The following is a 25,821-nucleotide window of genomic DNA, read 5'->3' as shown; positions in this document are numbered from 1 at the left end:
CAAAAACAGGTAAAAGTTAATGAATTTACCTGTTCACAAAGACAGGTAAAAGTTAATGAATTTACCTAAACACAAAAACAGGTGAAAGTCATTGAATTTACCTGTACACAAGCCAGGTAAAGGTCAATGAATTTCCCTGTACACAAGCCAGGTAAAAGTCAATGAATTTCCCTGTACACAAGGCAGGTAAAAGTCAATGAATTTACCTGTACACAAGCCAGGTAAAAGTCAATGAATTTCCCTGTACACAAGCCAGGTAAAAGTCAATGAATGTCCCTGTATACAGGTGAAAGTTAATGACTGTAACAGTACACAACAACAGGTAGAAGTTACTGAATCTAATAACAATGTAACCTCTCTAATAAGACCACCTGGGGAACCGAGTAAAAGTGGTCTTAATAGTGGGGTGGGCTGAGCACATTAACCTACAAGAACCTTAACCATGTGTGATACCAGTACAGTAAATGTGTGTTCTGCACATTTACCACTTGTAATATATCCTTAAATGACCATTGTTTTAATATATGACTGATAATATTATATATTTGTAAATGTATTGACATGAACTCTGGTAATATATGACTGATAATATTATATATTTGTAAATATATTGATATGAACTCTGGTAATATATGACTGATAATATTATATATTTGTAAATATATTGATATGAACTCTGGTAATATGGCCTTAAAGATAAAAATTACTAGATAAACATTGATTAAATCACATGGAATACAAGAATGCATGTAGAGAAATACTTTCAGAGATGAATATTTCAATCACACGCTTGAGAAAGAAAACTTCATCTCAGGTGACCTAATAAAGGAACTGAAAAAAAGTACCCGTAATAGTAGGGTGGTCGTAATTTTGAGGTGGTTGTCGTAATAGCAGGGTGGTCGTAATTTTGAGGTGGTTGTCGTAATAGCAGGGTGGTCGTAATTTTGTGGTGGTTGTCGTAATAGCAGGGTGGTCGTAATTTTGTGGTGGTTGTTAAGTAAGGTTTTACTGCAGTAACTGCAGACAAAAATGTTCCGAGGATTAAATGAATTTACCAATTTGAAATACATGTCCATTGACTTATTTTACCAATAACAAGAGAGAATTACCAAAATATACCTGTACACAACAACAACTTAACAATTACTGTCAAATGAGCCCTAAAGTGGGGAGATAAAAATAAGTCCACAATGTCACAGAGTGACTGGTTTTAAAATCATTTTTAGACAAGGAAAGGCTGTGATCTTACAGAAACTAGAGTAATTAGGTCAGGACTATAGAGTCGGGCAAGGCTGTGATCTTATAGAAACTAGAGTAATTAGGTCAGGACTATAGAGTCGGGAAAGGCTGTGATCTTATAGAAACTAGAGTAAGGTCAGGACTAAAGAGTAAGGTCAGGACTATAGAGTAAGGTCAGGACTATAGAGTGAGGTCAGGACTATAGAGTAAGGTCAGGACTATAGAGTGAGGTCAGGACTATAGGGTAAGGTCAGGACTATAGAGTGAGGTCAGGACTATAGAGTAAGGTCAGGACTATAGGGTAAGGTCAGGACTATAGAGTGAGGTCAGGACTATAGAGTAAGGTCAGGACTACAGAGTGAGGTCAGGACTATAGAGTAAGGTCAGGACTATAGAGTGAGGTCAGGACTATAGAGTAAGGTCAGGACTACAGAGTGAGGTCAGGACTATAGGGTGAGGTCAGGACTATAGAGTGAGGTCAGGACTATAGAGTAAGGTCAGGACTATAGAGTAAGGTCAGGACTATAGAGTGAGGTCAGGACTATAGAGTGAGGTCAGAACTATAGAGTGAGGTCAGGACTATAGAGTAAGGTCAGGACTATAGAGTGAGGTCAGGACTATAGAGTAAGGTCAGGACTATAGAGTAAGGTCAGGACTACAGAGTAAGGTCATGACTATAGAGTAAGGTAGGACTATAGAGTAAGGTCAGGACTATAGGTCAGGACTATAGAGTGAGGTCAGGACTATAGAGTGAGGTCTGGACTATAGAGTGAGGTCAGGACTATAGAGTGAGGTCAGGACTATAGAGTGAGGTCAGGACTATAGAGTGAGGTCAGGACTATAGAGTAAGGTCAGGACTATAGAGTGAGGTCAGGACTAAAGAGTGAGGTCAGGACTATAGAGTGAGGTCAGGACTATAGAGTGAGGTCAGGACTATAGAGTAAAGTTAGGACTATAGAGTAAGGTCAGGACTATAGAGTGAGGTCAGGACTATATAGTGAGGTCAGGACTATAGAGTCAGGTCTGGACTATAGGGTGAGGTCAGGACTATAGAGTGAGGTCAGGACTATAGAGTGAGGTCAGGACTATAGAGTAAGGTCAGGACTATAGAGTAAGGTCAGGACTATAGAGTCGGGAAAGTCTGTGATCTTACAGAAACTAAAGTAAGGTCAGGACTATAGAGTAAGGTCAGAACTATAGAGTCAGGAAAGACTGTGATCTTATAGAAACTAGAGTAAGGTCAGGACTAAAGAGTAAGGTCAGGACTATAGAGTAAGGTCAGGACTATAGAGTGAGGTCAGGACTAAAGAGTGAGGTCAGGACTATAGAGTGAGGTCAGGACTAAAGAGTAAGGTCAGGACTATAGAGTAAGGTCAGGACTATAGAGTGAGGTCAGGACTAAAGAGTGAGGTCAGGACTATAGAGGAAGGTCAGGACTATAGAGTAAGGTCAGGACTATAGAGTAAGGTCAGAACTATAGAGTGAGGTCAGGACTACAGAGTAAGGTCAGGACTACAGAGTAAGGTCAGAACTATAGAGTAAGGTCAGGACTACAGAGTAAGGTCAGGACTATAGAGTAAGGTCAGGACTATAGAGTGAGGTCAGGACTATAGAGTAAGGTCAGGACTATAGAGTAAGGTCAGGACTACAGAGTAAGGTCAGGACTATAGAGTAAGGTAGGACTATAGAGTAAGGTCAGGACTATAGAGTAAGGTCAGGACTATAGAGTGAGGTCAGGACTATAGAGTGAGGTCTGGACTATAGAGTGAGGTCAGGACTATAGAGTGAGGTCAGGACTATAGAGTGAGGTCAGGACTATAGAGTGAGGTCAGGACTATAGAGTGAGGTCAGGACTATAGAGTAAGGTCAGGACTATAGAGTAAGGTCAGGACTATAGAGTGAGGTCAGGACTATAGAGTGAGGTCAGGACTATAGAGTGAGGTCAGGACTATAGAGTGAGGTCAGGACTATAGAGTGAGGTCAGGACTACAGAGTAAGGTCAGGACTATAGAGTAAGGTCAGGACTATAGAGTGAGGTCGGGACTATAGAGTGAGGTCAGGACTATAGAGTGAGGTCAGGTCTATAGAGTGAGGTCAGGACTATATAGTGAGGTCAGGACTATAGAGTGAGGTCAGGACTATAGAGTGAAGTCAGGACTATAGAGTGAGGTCAGGACTATAGAGTGAGGTCAGGACTATAGAGTGAGGTCAGGACTATAGAGTGAGGTCAGGACTATAGAGTGAGGTCAGGACTATAGAGTGAGGTCAGGACTATAGAGTAAGGACTATAGAGTAAGGTCAGGACTATAGAGTAAGGTCAGGACTATAGAGTGAGGTCAGGACTATAGAGTGAGGTCAGGACTATAGAGTGAGGTCAGGACTATAGAGTAAGGTCAGGACTATAGAGTAAGGTCAGGACTATAGAGTGAGGTCAGGACTATAGAGTGAGGTCAGGACTATAGTGTCGGGAAAGACTGTGATCTTATAGAGTGAGGAAAGTGATCTTACAGAAACTCAGTGTATCCATCTCTAATGATTTCATCCTATTCCTGATCAGATCAGAAATGTCGTCCTTCTCCGACTTCTCGTAGAACTGTTTGATGTTGAGGGAGACTTTTTTCGTAGCTGAAGCTCTCCGTGTGAGACCCTCTTCGTCTGCTGATTTGTTGTTGTTCGCTGCATTATCCTTTAAAACCAAAATTTAAGGAAACAATTCTGTCTTCCATTCTACCATGTAATATAACCATGTAATTACAACAGTGTAATAACATATTGTGATGCCATAAATAATTGATGACATCACAAAAAGTATAATTATATGTTGTCACACAATTATCACTGAGAAAAAAACATACCATTTGAGTTGAACTTTGTCGGCCTTACATACTGGTTAATTTGAGATAACACTTATCTTCTCATATTAAATATGATCTATGTGATTAATAGAATCTCCTCTTACCCTGATGATAGAGAAAATCTCCAACCAGAGGGATGACAATCTTGTTTGTCTTACCTGAGGCTGAATAATCATCCTCATGGTAGGGGAGGATTATATACTTCACCAATCAGAATATCTTAATTACTTACACAAGGTAAAATTGTCCCCCAATATTGGAAAACATGTTTTTAATATTTCTAATTTTTAAATATATTGTATTGTTGACAAGACGTCACTTTATTGTCAACATGATGTCAATGTATTGTTGTCGTGACATCACTGTGTTGTTGATGTGATATCATTGTATTGTTGACATGATGTCACTGTATTGTTGACGTGATGTCATTGTATTGTCAATGTGATGTCATTGTATTGTCTATGTGATGTCATTGTATTGTCGACATGATGTTATTGTATTGTCAATGTGATGTCATTGTATTGTTGACGTGATGTCACTGTATTGTTGACGTGATGTCATTGTATTGTCAATGTGATGTCATTGTATTGCTGACATGATGTCTTTGTATTGTTGACGTGATGTCATTGTATTGTCTATGTGATGTCATTGTATTGTCGACATGATGTTATTGTATTGTCAATGTGATGTCATTGTATTGTTGATATGATGTCACTGTATTGTCACTATGACATCATTGTATTGTCGACGTGATGTCATTGTATTGTTGATGTGATGTCATTGTATTGTTGATATGTCACTGTATTGTCACTATGACATCATTGTATTGTCGAAGTGATGGCATTGTATTGTTGACGTGATGTCAATATGATGTCATTGTATTGTCGATATGATGTCAATATGATGTCATTGTATTGTCGATGTGATGTCATTGTATTGTCTACGTGATGTCAATAAAATGTCAATATGATGTCATTGTATTGTCGACGTGATGTCATTGTATTGTTGATGTGATGTCTTTGTATTGTTGACGTGATGTCTTTGTATTGTTGACATGATGTCACTGTATTGTTGACGTGATGTCACTGTATTGTTGATGTGATGTAACTGTATTGTTGACGTGATGTCATTGTATTGTTGATGTGATGTCTTTGTATTGTCGACGTGATGTCATTGTATTGTCGACGTGATGTCATTGTATTGTTGATGTGATGTCTTTGTATTGTCGACGTGATGTCATTGTATTGTCGACGTGATGTCAATAAAATGTCAATATGATGTCATTGTATTGTCGACGTGATGTCATTGTATTGTTGACGTGATGTCATTGTATTGTCGACGTGATGTCATTGTATTGTTGACGTTATGTGATTGTATTGTCGACGTGATGTCATTGTATTGTCGACGTGATGTCAATAAAATGTCAATATGATGTCATTGTATTGTCAATGTGATGTCATTGTATTGTTGACGTGATGTCATTGTATTGTTGACGTGATATCACTGTTTTGTCAACGTAACGTCAATAAAATGTCAACAATATGTCACTGTATTGTTGACGTGATGTCATTATATTGTTGACGTGATGTCATTGTATTGTTGACGTAACGTCAATAAAATGTCAACAATATGTCATTGTATTGTTGCAAATATATGCAATCTGTCATACGCTAGGAGTTATCAGAAATATTTATGACACCTTAGGGGTAACAGATATTTTAAACAAGTAAAATGGGGGACAAATCTTTGAAAGATTGGAGAAAAATTAGAAAGATTGTACAGTTAGACCCAAGGCCTGTTGTCCTTCCATCTGTGCCAGTGATTAATATCTATTGATATAACTTGTTCAAAAATGGTAAAATAAAGTTTACGTTACATTATGGTCAACCTAACACCTTACCTCCTCGTCGTCACTTTACATTACATTATGATCAACCTAACACCTTACCTCCTCCTCGTCACTTTACATTACATTATGATCAACCTAACACCTTATAATTACCTCCTCGTCGTCACTTTACATTACATTATGATCAACCTAACACCTTACCTCCTCGTCGTCACTTTACATTACATTATGATCGACCTAACATCTTACCTCCTCGTCGTCACTTTACGTTACATTATGATCAACCTAAAACCTTACCTCCTCGTCGTCACTTTACGTTACATTATGACCTAACACCTTATCTCCTGGTCGTCACTTTACATTACATTATGATCGACCTAACATCTTACCTCCTCGTCGTCACTTTACGTTACATTATGATCAACCTAACACCTTACCTCCTGGTCGTCACTTTACGTTACATTATGACCTAACACCTTACCTCCTCGTCGTCACTTTACATTACATTATGACCTAACACCTTACCTCCTCGTCGTCACTTTACGTTACATTATGACCTAACATCTTACCTCCTCGTCGTCACTTTACATTACATTATGACCTAACACCTTACCTCCTGGTCGTCACTTTACGTTACATTATGACCAAACACCTTACCTCCTGGTCGTCACTTTACGTTACATTATGACCAAACACCTTACCTCCTCGTCATCACTTTACGTTACATTATGACCTAATACCATACCTCCTCGTCGTCACTTTACATTACATTATGACATAACACCTTACCTCCTCGTCGTCACTTTACATTAAATTATGACCTAACACCTTACCTCCTGGTCGTCACTTTACATTACATTATGATCGACCTAACATCTTACCTCCTCGTCGTCACATTACGTTACATTATGATCAACCTAACACCTTACCTCCTGGTCATCACTTTACATTACATTATGACCTAATACCATACCTCCTCGTCGTCACTTTACATTACATTATGGTCAACCTAACACCTTACCTCCTCCTCGTCACTTTACATTACATTATGACCTAACAACTTACCTCCTCGTCGTCACTTTACATTACATTATGATCTAACAACTTACCTCCTCGTCGTCACTTTACATTACATTATGACCTAACACCTTACCTCCTCGTCGTCACTTTACGTTACATTATGACCTAACACCTTATCTCCTGGTCGTCACTTTACATTACATTATGACCTAACAACTTACCTCCTCGTCGTCTATGTGTTTCCTTTTTTCAGTTCTATAAATAGCTATAGGAACCTCCCCTGTCATGGCACACAGGCCCTGGTACAAGTCTCCATATGTCCTGTACTTGGCAAGAACGGGACGTTTGACTTTTATCTGTATAATAAACAAGATGAATTTATAAGGTCAGTTATTTAGGACTGGAATAAGCTTAAACAAGAGGCCCAATGGGCCTGCATATCTCCCTTTTGGCAAGGTAAGCTAACAAGAGGCCCAGGGGCCTTAACGGTCATCTGACTCTAAATTAAAAACCTTATATAATTGTAGTATGTATTCTCTGTAGCAAGTATATAGTGGCACCGTTTGCCATGGTGGCCATCTTGGATTTCTGACCGACCCAATAAATAACAACACTTAGTTAGGGCCATCTCAGGATCATTTCTGGTAAGTTAGAGCTGAATCCCATTGGGGGAATTTGAGAAGAAGTTTAAAATAGGCATTGTTCAGGATAACCATGATTGCACAATCATGTTACAAATGGCCGTCATGGCTGCCAAGTCAATGATTTTATGAGGCGGAAAAATATTAACACTTTGTTGGCACTCCTTCCTTAAAATCCTCACCAATTTCCAACTCAAAGGCACCAGTGGAACTGGAGAAGAAGTTTAAAATGTCTTTTTCAAGATGGCTGCCATGGTGGCCATCTTGTATTTCAGACCAACCCGAAAAATAACAACACTTGGTCAGCATCATATCAGGATCATTTCAGGCAAGTTTCAGCTTAATAGCACTGGTGGAACTGGAGAAGAAGTTTAAAATGTGTTTTTCAAGATGGCAGCCACGGCGGCCATCTTGGATTTCGGACCGACCCGAAAAATAACAACACTTGGTCAGGATCATATCAGGATCATTTCAAGCAAGTTTCGGCTTAAAAGCACTGGTGGAACTGGAGGAGAAGTTTAAAATGTGTTTTTCAAGATGGCGGCCACAGCGGCCATCTTGGATTTCGGACCGACCCGAAAAATAACAACACTTAGTCAGCATCATATCAGGATCATTTCAGACAAATTTCAGCCCAATAGCACTGGTGGAACTTGAGAAGAAGTTTAAAATGTGTTTTTCAAGATGGCGGCTATGGCGGCCATCTTGGATTTTGGACCGACCCGAAAAATAACAACACTTGGTCAGGACCATCTCAGGATCATTTCTGGCAAGTTTCAGCTCAATAGCACTGGTGGAACATGAGAAGAAGTTTAAAATGTGTTTTCAAAATGGCGGCTATGGCGGCCATCTTGGATTTCGGACCGAACCGAAAAATAACAACACTTGGTCAGGACCATCTCAGGATCATTTCAGGCAAGTTTCAGCTCAATCCCACAGGTGGAACTTGAGAAGAAGTTTGAAATGTGAAAAGTTTACGCACGGCGCACGACGCACGGCGGACGGCGCAAGACGACGGACGAAACATGATGACTATAGGTCATCCTGACCCTTCGGGTCAGATGACCTAAAAATGTATTTATATTATGTATATGCATGTATTAGGTACTTTAATACAGTTCTCACACATATGTATCAAAATTAGTTTAATTTGAAAATAATATTTTATCAATTTATCAAGTTATAATTAACAAATTGATCAAGTTATAATTAACAAAATTTTAACAGTTCTAATAAAACAACTGTTGTAACCTATTGAAATATTTAATAAAATAGCTGTCTAACACTAGATAGATAGATAGTTATAACTTATAGCTTACTTATACTAGATAGATAGTTATAACTTATAGCTTACTTACACTAGATAGATAGTTAGTTATAACTTATAGCTTACTTACACTAGATAGTTAGTTATAACTTATAGCTTACTTATACTAGATAGATAGTTAGTTATAACTTATAGCTTACTTATACTAGATAGATAGTTAGTTATAACTTATAGCTTACTTATACTAGATAGATAGTTAGTTATAACTTATAGCTTACTTATACTAGATAGATAGTTAGTTATAACTTATAGCTTACTTATACTAGATAGATAGTTAATTGTAACTTATAGCTTACTTACACTACATTTAGATAGATAGTTAGTTATAACTTATAGCTTACTTATACTAGATAGATAATTAATTGTAACTTATAGCTTACTTACACTAGATAGTTAGTTATAACTTATAGCTTACTTATACTAGATATATAGTTAGTTATAACTTATAGCTTACTTACACTAGATAGATAGTTAGTTATAACTTATAGCTTACTTACACTACATTTAGATAGATAGTTAGTTATAACTTATAGCTTACTTATACTAGATAGATAATTAATTGTAACTTATAGCTTACTTACACTAGATAGTTAGTTATAACTTATAGCTTACTTATACTAGATATATAGTTAGTTATAACTTATAGCTTACTTACACTAGATAGATAGTTAGTTATAACTTATAGCTTACTTATACTAGATAGATAGTTAATTGTAACTTATAGCTTACTTACACTAGATAGTTAGTTATAACTTATAGCTTACTTATACTAGATAGATAGTTAGTTATAACTTATAGCTTACTTACACTAGATAGATAGTTAGTTATAACTTATAGCTTACTTACACTAGATAGATAGTTATAACTTATAGCTTACTTATACTAGATAGATAGTTAGTTATAACTTATAGCTTACTTATACTAGATAGATAGTTATAACTTATAGCTTACTTATACTAGATAGATAGTTATAACTTATAGCTTACTTATACTAGATAGATAGTTAGTTATAACTTATAGCTTACTTATACTAGATAGATAGTTAGTTATAACTTATAGCTTACTTACACTAGATAGATAGTTAGTTATAACTTATAGCTTACTTACACTAGATAGATAGTTAGTTATAACTTATAGCTTACTTATACTAGATAGATAGTTAGTTATAACTTATAGCTTACTTATACTAGATAGATAGTTAATTGTAACTTATAGCTTACTTACACTAGATAGATAGTTAGTTATAACTTATAGCTTACTTACACTAGATAGATAGTTAGTTATAACTTATAGCTTACTTACACTAGATAGATAGTTAATTGTAACTTATAGCTTACTTATACTAGATAGATAGTTAGTTGTAACTTATAGCTTACTTACACTAGATAGATAGTTATAACTTATAGCTTACTTACACTAGATAGATAGTTATAACTTATAGCTTACTTATACTAGATAGATAGTTATAACTTATAGCTTACTTATACTAGATGGATAGTTATAACTTATAGCTTACTTATACTAGATAGTTAGTTAGTTATAACTTATAGCTTACTTACACTAGATAGATAGTTAGTTATAACTTATAGCTTACTTATACTAAATAGATAGTTAGTTATAACTTATAGCTTACTTAAACTAGATAGATAGATAGTTATAACTTATAGCTTACTTACACTAGATAGATAGTTAGTTATAACTTATAGCTTACTTATACTAGATAGAAAGATAGTTATAACTTATAGCTTACTTATACTAGATAGTTAGTTAGTTATAACTTATAGCTTATGTATACTAGATAAATAGTTATAACTTATAGCTTACTTACACTAGATAGATAGTTAGTTATAACTTATAGCTTACTTATACTAGATAGTTAGTTATAACTTATAGCTTACTTACACTAGATAGATAGTTAGTTATAACTTATAGCTTACTTAAACTAGATAGATAGATAGTTATAACTTATAGCTTACTTACACTAGATAGATAGTTAGTTATAACTTATAGCTTACTTATACTAGATAGATAGATAGTTATAACTTATAGCTTACTTATACTAGATAGTTAGTTAGTTATAACTTATAGCTTATGTATACTAGATAAATAGTTATAACTTATAGCTTACTTACACTAGATAGATAGTTAGTTATAACTTATAGCTTACTTATACTAGATAGTTAGTTATAACTTATAGCTTACTTACACTAGATAGATAGTTAGTTATAACTTATAGCTTACTTATACTAGATAGATAGTTAGTTATAACTTATAGCTTACTTATACTAGATAGTTAGTTATAACTTATAGCTTACTTACACTAGATAGATAGTTAGTTATAACTTATAGCTTACTTATACTAGATAGATAGTTAGTTGTAACTTATAGCTTACTTACACTAGATAGTTAGTTATAACTTATAGCTTACTTATACTAGATAGATAGTTAGTTATAATTTATAGCTTACTTACACTACATGTAGATAGATAGTTAGCTGTAACTCATAGCTTACTTACACTAGATAGATGGCCAGAGTTCATTTCAGCATCAATCCCCAGCAACAGCCGTGCAAACTTGATCAAATATCCCTTCACAAAGGTCTGGAAAAAACAAACTTAATATGTTATTATCATATACTTGACTTACTTTTGTAACTTTTATATAAACTGAAACAGTTAATTCTTGTGTATTGCCTGAGGGCTATAAGATTTAAAACATTTTGAACAAGAGGCACATGGACCTTAATGGTCATCTGAGTTTTGATATATTTTAGCATATTTTACCTGGGACCTTAAACACGATATCAGGTCTCTAGGCATCTTGGTTATCATGCAGATGTTGTTGAAAGATTTTGGGATATTTAACTCTGGTGACCTTGAATAAAGGTCAAGGTCATCAATTTAAACAAACTTTGTAGCCCTGTATCCCAGCATGCCAGAGACCTAATATAGACTACGTAAACACGGTTGATTTTAGGCTTATATGAAATGTTCCTCCATATGAACCCAGGATGAACATATGAGTCTAAGACATGTGGATAGTTTCTCTGTGGACGCATGTAAATTTCCACGACGATCAAACTTATTTTTTTACTTCCGTTTTCAAGGCAGGATTGAGACAGAACTACGTAATCCTACGCCAAAAAAAAAAAAAAAAAAACATATACTGATGAGGAAAATATTTATATTTATAATCTAAAATAGTCTAGAACACCAAACATTCATATTTCATTTTAAATAATTGCAGTAAACATGGGAACCATCAGTTAAATCGTGTCAATAATTGCTGTTGAAATAGGAACTACATGTATATTAGGCTGTGGATGTATATTATTTGTATTACAGAAAAGAGAAGTTGTTAGCCGGAAACAAAAGCGCATGCATGTGTCTCACAAAATTAACCCACCAAAACTATAACGGCAGGTGCCAAAGGCAACTTGACATTAAAAAGTTGATTGAAGATTTTAGCGTACTTGATCCCTGTGACCTTTAATGAAGATCAAGGTCATTCATTTGAACAAACTTGGTATTAGCCTTTTATCCCAGCATGCTACAAACCTAATATTCGGTCTCTGGGCCTTTCGGTTATCAAAAAGAAGTCGCTGAAAGCCAGATTTCAGCACATTTGACCAGTGACCTTGAATGAAGGTCATCTGACAAACACAGCAGGGACACACCCTTAATCCAGCATCATTACCATAAATTGTTTGTTCACAGGCAGTTATGTTTCATATCAAATTTGGTTTTTATCTATTTTGCCTTAAAGGAGGACCAGCATCTTAAAGCAAAATGTCAGCCAAGTTCCAATTTTTGGGCCATGTCCCTCTGTCCCCATGGGTTGGACCTGCAGCCTCATTTATATAAATTAGGATTGCCCTACTGTATGGTTGTAATCAATTAAGGCATTAACAACGAGTAGCATTTTTAAGCAATATTTAACCTAAGTTCTCATTTTGGGAGCTCGATCTGCCCTTCTCCAATACCACATTAAGGAGGAGTAGCATCTTAAAACAAAATTTCGGCTAAGATCCCCTTTTGAGGCCTCACCGATCTGTTCCCAGGCGTCACAGTAACCTCATTTATATAAATTTTGATTGTCATCCCCTTATGATGTTTCACACCAGATTTGGTCGTAATCCACTTAAAGGTATAGGAGGAGGAAGATTTTAAAGCAAAATTTTACCAAATTTCCCCTTTTTGGGCCCCACCCCTCTGTCCCCAGTGATCAGATCAGTCTTTTTTATATAAATATGTATGATGCTTTCAACCAAATTTGGTAGCAATCTGCCTAAGATTTAAGAAGGAGTAGTGTTTTGAAATTAAAAGTCTTTCGCATGGTGAAAGGCACTGGGACAAACAAAACACAATGGCTATAGGTCATCCTGACCGTTTGGGTCAGATGACCCAATCACAACTGAAGTATATCAGGATAAATACTGTACTAAACTTTTACACTAGAGGCTGGGTTTTCTTCAGGATAAATACAATACTAAACTTTTACACTAGAGGCTGGGTTTACTTCAGGATAAATACTGTACTCAACTTTTACACTAGAGGCTGGGTTTACTTCAGGATATAAACTGTACTGTACTAAACTTTTACACTAAAGGCTGGGTTTACTTCAGGATAAATACAATACTAAACTTTTACACTAGAGGCTGGGTTTACTTCAGGATAAATACTGTACTAAACTTTTACACTAGAGGCTGGGTTTACTTCAGGATAAATATTGTACTAAACTTTTACACTAGAGGCTGGGTTTACTTCAGGATAAATATTGTACTAAACTTTTACACTAGAGGCTGGGTTTACTTCAGGATAAATACTGTACTCAACTTTTACACTAGAGGCTGGGTTTACTTCAGGATAAATACTGTACTAAACTTTTACACTAGAGGCTGGGTTTACTTCAGGATAAATACTGTACTAAACTTTTACACTAGCGGCTGGGTTTACTTCAGGATATATACTGTACTAAACTTTTACACTAGAGGCTGGGTTTACTTCAGGATATATACAATATTCTTGATACTGACCTGATAGAGAAGTGTGTCCAACATGCTCCCACTGAAAACACGGCCTGCAGCAAACGGCAGACGGAAAATATGAGTCAACGTCGTTCTCATGTGTTCTTTCAGTTTCTAAAACATCAAACATATTTAGCATGAATAGTATTTCTAAAATATTGTATACCTGCTCCTAAAGCGTTCAGCTCAAGAGTTCTAAATTTCAGCACATTGCAATTGAAAATGCAAATACATTACTAAATGTAAAATTTCATAATATTATGTTATATAAATGTAGATATATAGGTTAGAGATAAATCAATCGTATATAACAGAAAACAGGCCCAAAGGGCCTACATCATTCACCTGGATAATTCAGCAATCATGCACTATAATAGCAGAACATTCTCATTAAAAAAAATAATTGTAAGATTTTTAATTGATATTGTTTCCATTTTGGTATCTGCCTCATATTACCAAGCAGCCAATAACTTTTCTTTATCAAACATATCTCTGCACCATCCCTCTACTTCTAGGAGGGTCAAATTCTCAATTAACTCATAAAACATTACATATCCCTAGACTTTTATGTTGTTGACCGATTCAAATTTCATCAAAATCACCCAACCTGAACAAAAAAAAGAATATCAAAAGTAAGATGTAACTCTATTTTGATTTTTGACCTTCAGGACCGTAAAAGGATTCTAAGCATTAATTAGTCCAGGACTATTTGATTGACATGAAAGACATGTTACCACACAGAAACCCAGGTGATGTACAACTAATGGTGACAAACTAATGATTACTGTCTGTTACCACACAGAAACCTAGGTGATGTACAACCGATGGTGACAAACTAATGATTACTGTGTGTTACCACACACAAACCTAGGTGATGTACAACCGATGGTGACAAACTAATGATTACTGTGTGTTACCACACAGAAACCCAGGTGATGTACAACAGATGGTGACAAACTAATGATTACTGTCTGTTACCACACAGAAACCTAGGTGATGTACAACCGATGGTGACAAACTAATGATTACTGTGTGTTACCACACAGAAACCCAGGTGATGTACAACCAATGGAGACAAACTAATGATTACTGTGTGTTACCACACAGAAACCTAGGTGATGTACAACCGATGGTGACAAACTAATGATTACTGTGTGTTACCACACAGAAACCCAGGTGATGTACAACCAATGGTGACAAACTAATGATTACTGTGTGTTACCACACAGAAACCCAGGTGATGTACAACTAATGGAGACAAACTAATGATTACTGTGTGTTACCACACACAAACCCAGGTGATGTACAACTAATGGTGACAAACTAATGATTACTGTCTGTTACCACACAGAAACCTAGGTGATGTACAACCGATGGTGACAAACTAATGATTACTGTCTGTTACCACACACAAACCCAGGTGATGTACAACCAATGGTGACAAACTAATGATTACTGTGTGTTACCACACACAAACCCAGGTGATGTACAACCGATGGAGACAAACTAATGATTACTGTGTGTTACCACACAGAAACCCAGGTGATGTACAACCGATGGAGACAAATTAATGATTACTGTGTGTTACCACACACAAACCCAGGTGATGTACAACCGATGGAGACAAACTAATGATTACTGTGTGTTACCACACACAAACCCAGGTGATGTACAACCAATGGTGACAAACTAATGATTACTGTGTGTTACCACACACAAACCCAGGTGATGTACAACCGATGGAGACAAATTAATGATTACTGTGTGTTATACGTCCTGGAGACTTAAACAAGAGATCCCCGAACCGGAATATTCCTTTAGATTCAGAATCATTGATATATGGAACAGCCGAGCTAATTAAGTGATCACTGTGTTATACCTCCTGGAGACATAAACAAGAGATCCCCGAGGGATCTTGGCGCCTTCATTGATCTATATCAGTCTAATATGAAAGACTGATCTTTTCTCTTCTTTTTCCTAGAAGCTGAGGATTCCAACACTAACAAGGAGGAGACAAGGAAGAGATAAAATAAAGGTTTACAAAATTATGAACAATTTTCATGATGATAAAGTTATCACCAGAATATTTGACCATAATATATTGGATCAAGGACAAAAGGCAATCCGCAAATACGCCAAGATTCAGAATGATTGATATATGGAACAGCCGACCAGATTCAGTTGTAGAGGCAACATCCATTTAAGACTTTGAAATTAATTTGGACAGCTATGTAAGGATTGGAGTTAAAATTTAACCAAGAAATTAATTTGGACAGCTTTGTAATGATTGGAGTTTAAATTTAACCAAGGAATTAATTTGGACAGCTTTGTAATGATTGGAGTTTAAATTTAACCAAGGAATTAATTTGGACAGCTATGTAAGGATTGGAGCTAAAATTCAACCAAGGAATTAATTTGGACAGCTATGTAAGGATTGGAGCTAAAATTCAACCAAGGAATTAATTTGGACAGCTATGTAATGATTGGAGCTAAAATTCAACCAAGGAATTAATTTGGACAGCTATGTAATGATTGAAGCTAAATTTTAACCAAGAAATTAATTTGGACAGCTATGTAATGATTGGAGCTAAAATTCAACCAAGGAATTAATTTGGACAGCTATGTAATGATTGAAGCTAAATTTTAACCAAGAAATTAATTTGGACAGCTATGTAATGATTGGAGCTAAAATTCAACCAAGGAATTAATTTGGACAGCTATGTAATGATTTGAGCTAAAATTTAACCAAGGAATTAATTTGTACAGCTTTGTTAATTATTGGAGTTTAAATTTAACCAAAAATTAATTTGGACAGCTTTGTAATGATTGGAGCTAAAATTTAACCAAGGAATTAATTTGGACAGCTATGTAAGGATTGGAGTTAAAATTTAACCAAGGAATTAATTTGGACAGCTATGTAAGGATTTGAGCTAAAATTTAACCAAGGAATTAATTTGGACAGCTATGTAATGATTGGAGTTTAAATTTAACCAAGGAATTAATTTGGACAGCTATGTAAGGATTGGAGTTAAAATTTAACCAAGGAATTAATTTGGACAGCTATGTAAGGATTTGAGCTAAAATTTAACCAAGGAATTAATTTGGACAGCTATGTAAGGATTTGAGCTAAAATTTAACCAAGGAATTAATTTGGACAGCTATGTAATGATTGGAGTTTAAATTTAAACAAGGAATTAATTTGGACAGCTTTGTAATGATTTGAGTTTTTTAACCAAAAGCTTCAAATCTATTAACAAAATTGAACATTAATTTTATTTGATTTTATGGATTATAAAAGGATATCGAGGCATAATGCTTGTGCAGTCCGTTATGTATCCCATTGAATATAACATATAAAACATCAACATGAAGTACCTTCTCAAGTTTGGAGATTTTCTGAGCGTAGTGATCATGTGCTTGAAATTGCATAAACCGCATGTTGGATGCTTTATCAAGCTCAGTGATAATATTGGCATTCGGGAAAAGTCTGCAAGAAAGAGATGGAAAAAATCAAGAAAAAGCAAGACATTCTGAGCAATGTAAAACAAACTGTACTAGAACTGTTTACTACATGAATAACTATAAATATTATTAGAAACTATTATAGAAAGTCTGAAATTTACTGAATATTCCAGCTTATTTTTTAAATTAACAATTTGGTCCCTGAAGAGGTCTGAAAATGAGATTTCATATGCAACCCCTTTACAGAGGAAAATTGATGTTAAAGTATTCCATAATTTCTGCAACTTTTAACTTAAGCTCTTACTTGGAGACGGTCTGTACAGCGACAATAGTCTCCGAGTCGACGAGAACATTCTCCGTCTCTACAGTGTCCTTACACTCACGATTAGTGACCACAAGGTGACTGGACTTCTGTATACCGGCCACAAGTAAGTCGTCCACACTGCAGACAAATCATTATTTAAGTATTTTATCTGTTCCAGAACCACACTGAAGGCAATCAAGGCAATGTAGCAATCAAACAAATCATTATTCAAGGATTTTCCCTCTGTTCCAGAAACACACTGATGCTGGTTTTGATTTCTCAAAATGAAAAGAAACTTCATGAACTGCCTCTTATTATTTTGTATAATCTTAATATGTACACTTAAGAGAGAGAAGTATGAATCATTCAGACAAGATTTGTTTTTTAAACAGTGATCTGTTGTCTCTCATAATATTATCTTTGCGTTACATCATTATGAATGTATTTTTTTCAAAAATCAAGTAAAAAAGATAGATTCTTACTTGAGCGAACCTTTCATCCAGTACACCATTGGGAATTTGGCGATGGTCTCCAGAAATAGGCTATCTGGTCTGTAAGGAATAGCAGTAAATGGTAATGATATATAATGGAGTGGACGAAGTATTCAGCACAACATCAAATTCTAAGTGATCATCACGGTATTGATGAATTGGCTCCACAACGAAATTTCCCAAAGATTTGTTGTAGGGGAAATTTATAACAGAACCTATATGTTATTTGGCATCTAAGGAAAATCTGTTATCAGCAAATTTATAGTTTACAATGAGGTGACTGGTCCATGATTTTAATATATCTACAAGAGGCCCATTCATCCCAGCATGTTAAATGACCAATGTTATGACCCTAGGCCTTTTGGTTAAAAGATATTTTAATATTTTAAGACATTTGAACTCTTTGACATTGACAGTAGGTCAACCTTACAAGTTATGTATTTTTACAAACTTGATATCCCTTCATTCCAGTATACCATTGGCCTAATTACGTATCCCTTCATTCCAGTATACCATTGGCCTAATTACGTATCCCTTCATTCCAGTATACCATTGGCCTAATTACGTATCCCTTCATTCCAGTATACCATTGGCCTAATATGTATCCCTTAATTCCAGTATACCATTGGCCTAATTACGTATCCCTTCATTCCAGTATACCATTGGCCTAATTATGTATCCCTTCATTCCAGTATACCATTGGCCTAATTACGTATCCCTTCATTCCAGTATACCATTGGCCTAATATGTATCCCTTCATTCCAGTATACCATTGGCCTAATTACGTATCCCTTCATTCCAGTATACCATTGGCCTAATATGTATCCCTTCATTCCAGTATACCATTGGCCTGATATGTATCCCTTCATTCCAGTATACCATTGGCCTAATTACGTATCCCTTCATTCCAGTATACCATTGGCCTAATATGTATCCCTTCATTCCAGTATACCATTGGCCTAATTACGTATCCCTTCATTCCAGTATACCATTGGCCTAATACCATTACTTAAGACTTCATGATCATTGAGAAATTATTTAAGATTTAAATACATTTGACCCCAATGACCTTTAAAGTGCAGTCATTCATTTGAACATACTTGGAATTCCTTCCTCCCAGCATGCTACTGGCCCAATATTATGACTTTGGACTTTTTGGTTATTGAAAATGTGTCATTTAAAGATCTTAAAAAAAATTTCTCCTCTGACCTTGAAAATAGGTCAAGGTCAATCATTTTAAACTTGGTTATCCTTCATCCCAACATGCTGCTGGCCCAATATCATACGCCCTGGGTCTCTTGGTTATCCTTCATACCAACATGCTACTGGCCCAATATCATATGCCCTGAGTCTCTTGGTTATCCTTCATCCCAACATGATACTGGCCCAATATCATATGACCCTCAGTCTCTTGGTTATCCTTCATCCCAACATGCTACTGGCCCAATATCATACGCCCTGAGTCTCTTGGTTATCCTTCATACCAACATGCTACTGGCCCAATATCATACGCCCAGGGTCTCTTGGTTATCCTTCATACCAACATGCTACTGGCCCAATATCATACGCCCTGGGTCTCTTGGTTATCCTTCATCCTAACATGCTACTGGCCCAATATCATATGACCCTCAGTCTCTTGGTTATCCTTCATACCAACATGCTACTGGCCCAATATCATACGCCCTCAGTCTCTTGGTTATCCTTCATACCAACATGCTACTGGCCCAATATCATACGCCCTCAGTCTCTTGGTTATCCTTCATACCAACATGCTACTGGCCCAATATCATATGACCCTCAGTCTCTTGGTTATCCTTCATACCAACATGCTACTGGCCCAATATCATATGACCCTCAGTCTCTTGGTTATCCTTCATCCCAACATGCTACTGGCCCAATATCATATGACCCTCAGTCTCTTGGTTATCCTTCATACCAACATGCTACTGGCCCAATATCATATGACCCTCAGTCTCTTGGTTATCCTTCATCCCAACATGCTGCTGGCCCAATATCATATGACCCTCAGTCTCTTGGTTATCCTTCATACCAACATGCTACTGGCCCAATATCATATGACCCTCAGTCTCTTGGTTATCCTCCATCCCAACATGCTACTGGCCCAATATCATACGCCCTGGGTCTCTTGGTTGTCCTTCATACCAACATGCTACTGGCCCAATATCATATGACCCTGAGTCTCTTGGTTATCCTTCATACCAACATGCTACTGGCCCAATATCATACGCCCTGGGTCTCTTGGTTATCCTTCATACCAACATGATACTGGCCCAATATCCCCTGAGTCTCTTGGTTATCCTTCATCCTAACATGCTACTGGCCCAATATCATACGCCCAGGGTCTCTTGGTTATCCTTCATACCAACATGCTACTGGCCCAATATCATATGACCCTCAGTCTCTTGGTTATTGTGAAGAAGTAAAAAAGAACTACTGAAAACCAAAACCAGAGCTGCTAATCAAGGCCCGGATTAGGAATGTATCCTATTGAAACTGTACTCAAGCATGTATGGTACTTCAAAACAAAAAACTTGACTCCTTTTGTTCCGGAATCATTTGATGTTAATAAATCTTTATATGAGAAGATATACTTCTGGTATAATTACAGCATTGTACACAATGTGATAAAGAATAACAACCATATAAAGACTATCTTCATCAAATAATTCAGCAAACAGGAAAAGAAAACTTCAAGCTTCATTTTCAACTTCAAACTGATAAAGGTTACAGTCCATTCGATGGGATGACACATTCCCTATTTATTGTCCCTTTCCAATGTTGACCATCCAATCATAGTGAACCACACAGTTCAGCAATGTAATTGCACAAATCACATCCTTTATGTGGAGAGAACAGTTTTCGGGGTGTTATAAGATTCCATAACTGTATGCAAATTTGTGAATCATTCCATATCTATATCTATATATATACCGTTCGTGTATATATTTACACATATCAAAATTGGAATGACACAGGAGATTTGCAAGTTTAAGTTCACCATCAGTCATGGGAGGTTTACGTAAAATGTTATATTTACCGGGGTAATTAGTAATTTTGATTATATATTTATCAAGCTCTATTCTGTACTTTCTACCAGTGCTTATATTAGAGAATGGACACAATTATATGTTCTCCAATGTCAAAATTAATCATATGTAAAATATTAGGGGTTTATTTGACCGAGACGTATTTAAAATGTTTGTAATCATTCGCCATTCGAGGCCTGATTGCCGTCATATTTGAATTACCAAAATGGACCTGAAATCAATATTTAAAAAAAAGAGAATGATCTGTGACTTGAATATTTCATAAAAATAATTTAATACATCGTTTATTCACTTCATTCAGATCTTCAGACACCACATAATTTGTGAAGTCATATATAGAAATATATGAACCATTTTGTTATTGATTAATAGTTCACACAAGTAAGCACTAGATGTATAAGCAGTAAGTATACATGTATGTACCGCTATCTACTGGCATGACTTTGAGTACAGTAGACTACACTCGCTTTGTGGATATTGACAGGATAACATATATTTACATACTAATTCAATTTTAGAATTGTAACTGAAATCTTGTAACAGCATGGCACAAATAGTCATCTGAACATTGTTGTATATTGAAAAAATATTTAAGGTAAATATTAACTCATTTGCTTGACTTAAATTTTCAGTTTATCAATTCATCGATTACTCTGTGTTTGAAGTATGGTGTAGTGAGAATTTCAAGTCTTGATTATGACTTGATGAAAATTCTAAATTAACAAATTATTAAAATGAATTTGTTTGAAAAATAACACAAGTTCCACAGCAATATTATATAGAGTATCAATCACAATATATCAGAAGTTATCAAACTACAGATAACAATTAACGACTGAATATCAAATTAAGTGAATATCACAAGTTTTTTTGCATTTGTTTTTAGATAATCCGGATTTCCGTCTTTAAAAAAAAATACCTAGTAGACGTAGTGCATAGTAAACGTAGCCATGTAACAGCTGATTTTAATCAGATACATTGTATAACTTAACATGAACTTAACACCGTCACAGAAGTTCGTCGCAATCGAAAATTTGGTCGTGAATTCGTTATTTTGCAAATTATTTCAAAATACTTTCAGGTAAAAGAAAACAAAAATTCTCGTAACAAGAGATCCCAGAGGGATCTTGGCGCCCACCATTGAATGTTCTTCATAGGTTCCATGTCAGATTGATCTTTTCTCTACTTTTCTCTTCTTCTAAGTCTTACTAATCTGTGTAAACTCAGAAGAAACCTCTAGTACTTTTCAAACAAGGGAAACCTATATATAAAATTTAAGATTAAGACACCAAGGGGAACCTATATATGGAATTTGAGAGAGATTCCTTCAGTGCTTTCTGAGAAATAGTGATAACAAACTTCAATTGTCAAAATCCAAGATGGCTGCTTGTCGGCCATGTTGTTTTCCGATTGGTCTCAAAATGCAATATGCATAACTAGGCACCTGGGGGAACCTACATATGAAATTTCAGGAAGATCCCTTCATTAGTTTCTTAGTAATAGTGATAACCAGTTTCAATTTTCGAAATACAAGATGGCTGCCTGTCGGCCATGTTGTTTTCTGATTGGTCTCAAAATGCAATATGCATAACTAGGCACCAAGGGGAACCTACATATGAAATTGGAGAAAGATCCAATCAGTACTTTCTCAGAAATAGCGATAACAATCTTCTATGGTCAAAATCCAAGATGGCTGCCTGTCGGCCATGTTGTTTTCCGATCAGTCCCAAAATGCGATATGCATTACTAGGCACCAAGGGGAACCTACATATGAAATTTGAGAACGATCCCTTCAGTACTTTCTCAGAAATAGTGATAACAAACTTCAATGGTCAAAATCCAAGATGACTGCATGACGGCCATCTTGTTTTCTGATCGGTCCCAAAATGTGATATGCATAACAAGGCACCAAGGGGAACCTACATATGAAATTTGAGAAAGATCCCTTCAGTACTTTCTCAGAAATAGCAATAACAAACTTTAATGGTCAAAATCCAAGATGGCTGCCTGTCGGCCATGTTGTTTTTCGATCTGTCCCAAAATTCAATATGCATAACTAGGCACCATGGGAAACCTACATATAAAATTTGAGAAAGATCCCTTCAGTACTTTCTCAGAAATAGCGATAACAAACTTCAATGGTCAAAATCCAAGATGGCTGCCCGTCGGCCATGTTGTTTTCCAATCGGTCCCAAAATGCAATATGCATATCTAGGCACCAAGGGAAACCCACATATGAAATTTGAGAAAGATCCCTTCAGTACTTTCTCAGAAATAGCAAAAACAAACTTCAATGGTCAAAATCCAAGATGGCTGCCCGTCGGCCATGTTGTTTTCCGATCGGTCCCAAAATGCAATATGCATAACTAGGCACCAAGGGAAACCTACATATAAAATTTGAGAAAGATCCCTTTAGTACTTTCTCAGAAATAGCGATAACAAACTTCAATGGTCAAAATCCAAGATGGCTGCCTGTCGGCCATGTTGTTTTCCGATCGGTCCCAAAATGCAATATGCATAACTAGGCACCAAGGGAAACCCACATATGAAATTTGAGAAAGATCCCTTTAGTACTTTCTCAGAAATAGCGATAACAAACTTCAATGGTCAAAATCCAAGATGGCTGCCTGTCGGCCATGTTGTTTTCCGATCGGTCCCAAAATGCAATATGCATAACTAGGCACCAAGGGGAACCTACATATGAAATTTGAGAAAGATCCCTTCAGCTCTTTCTCAGAAATAGCGATAACAAACTTCAATGGTCAAAATCCAAGATGGCTGCCTGTCGGCCATGTTGTTTTCCGATCGGTCCCAAAATGCAATATGCATAACTAGGCATCAAGGGGAACCTACATATGAAATTTGAGAAAGATCCCTTCAGTACTTTCTGAGGATTAGCGATAACAAGAATTGTTTACGGACGGACGGACGGACGGACGGAGGGAGGGACGGACGGACGGACGGACGGACGGACGACGGACCACGGACGCAGGGCGATTTGAATAGCCCACCATCTGATGATGGTGGGCTAAAAATATCGATTTTGGGTCGACTATTGGCCATTTCGGTAATTCAACTCCAACGACAATCGGGCAGCGATTCGCAAATGAATAATTAATTTAAAATTCGGTCAAATAAACCTCTAATATTTTATATATGATACAATCAGGCATTGCAGAACATATATTTTGGTCAATCCTCTGAAAATAATGCCAATTTATATTATAATTAAGCCCGATTTTTCTTCGTTTCGGTATTTCCAAGTCTGCTTCACGTGTGGTCCGTTTCAGTAAATATTCTCGTCTTTGCCGAAATAAAAACAAGCTATATAATTGTTCATTTTAAACATGACAACAACTGCCAACCACACGTATCCAAAAATGTTATTGTTGATATCATCTGAATATTGCCGTAGTTATATCTGTCACTTCGATTGTAAACCCCATGCCAAAGTGAAGAAAGAATCGACCAATCAAATTGGTTTATTTTTGATTTCCGTAAATCTTCCAGTTACCTCCCTTACAACAGTAAATACGTTCCAAGTATCGCCTACAACAAGCAATCCCGTGCACATAGCAAGATATTATCATTTGCATTTGATTTATTGGGTCATTTTCGTCAAATGAAAATGGTATATGGAAATCGATGACAATTTTAACGCTATGACCAGTCACCCTGACCACAAATGCCACCTAATTGTAAGCCTATACATATGTACAGTTCTTTCTCGCAAACACGTACAGTAACTACAGTATAGTATGATACAATGTATCGTCTCGTATGCCGTCATTGATATATTTCTTTCTCTAAATTATAGAAATACACACCTAGTTGATAATGATGTAACATTTTAGAATATATAAATTACACATTTAAGTAAATCGGGGACAAATTTGCAGACCTATGCTATAATGTCAGCCGTTTTGGAAAGAACACAGAAGAGCAAAACTTTCTAAACATCCGGAGACGAATGCGCCTGCGCAATAGTTGTTTACATAAATATATTGACCTGGACCGGAGTTATTCGCAAAGTTCAGGTTCATTTAGTCTTCTCGTTTCGCTAGCGTTATGCATTTCTCAAATCGTATGCATCTTGAAAACACCTACTGAATACATTTCAACCTTTTCGGTAAAACTACTATATAAAACGAAGATGTTTTTGCAAGTAAATTATTTGAAGTGTAAGGCAATGGGGGCAGCCATATTTCATTGAAACAGACAGTAGATGGCGTATTGGTGAATGTGGCTACCATATATGGTTATATTTCTCAGTCCAGTTCTTGATCACAATAACCGAACATTAATGTTCGTTTAAAAATGTAAATTGCTTATAGATGCATGAGGGATTTGATGTCTTGTTTAGGTAATAAAATACCTCTTAGGAAAGCTTTACTGTATTAAACTTGATTAATGATGTCTACAGTCATTGATATCCATGTAACCTGTCCATATATACATGTATGACTATGCCATTAATATATTATACTGTAAACGTGGACATTTACACGAGGGGGAAAATTATGCCAATTACACGGAGTC

At 36.1% G+C, this 25,821-nt stretch overlaps 1 protein-coding gene across 2 annotated transcripts in view; it reads right to left on the bottom strand.

The window, feature by feature from the left end:
* The window catches only part of LOC117316194 (potassium channel subfamily T member 2-like), an 88,807-nt gene that overhangs the window by 10,612 nt on the left and 52,374 nt on the right, over positions 1–25,821 (bottom strand). For both annotated transcript variants that reach the window (XM_033870711.1, XM_033870712.1), the window contains 7 exons: positions 18,206–18,274; positions 17,724–17,861; positions 17,333–17,444; positions 13,967–14,071; positions 11,448–11,531; positions 7,185–7,319; positions 3,748–3,925 (listed from right to left, as the gene is read on the bottom strand). In XM_033870711.1, the coding sequence (XP_033726602.1) occupies positions 3,748–3,925; positions 7,185–7,319; positions 11,448–11,531; positions 13,967–14,071; positions 17,333–17,444; positions 17,724–17,861; positions 18,206–18,274 (821 nt within the window). The remainder of the gene's footprint in view (positions 1–3,747; positions 3,926–7,184; positions 7,320–11,447; positions 11,532–13,966; positions 14,072–17,332; positions 17,445–17,723; positions 17,862–18,205; positions 18,275–25,821) is intronic.

This window comes from Pecten maximus, chromosome 18, assembly GCF_902652985.1.
Source record: "Pecten maximus chromosome 18, xPecMax1.1, whole genome shotgun sequence".
NCBI classification, from domain to species: domain Eukaryota; kingdom Metazoa; phylum Mollusca; class Bivalvia; order Pectinida; family Pectinidae; genus Pecten; species Pecten maximus.
The sequence above is the reverse complement of the archived record's forward strand: the minus strand, read 5'-3'. Positions and strand labels throughout refer to the sequence as shown.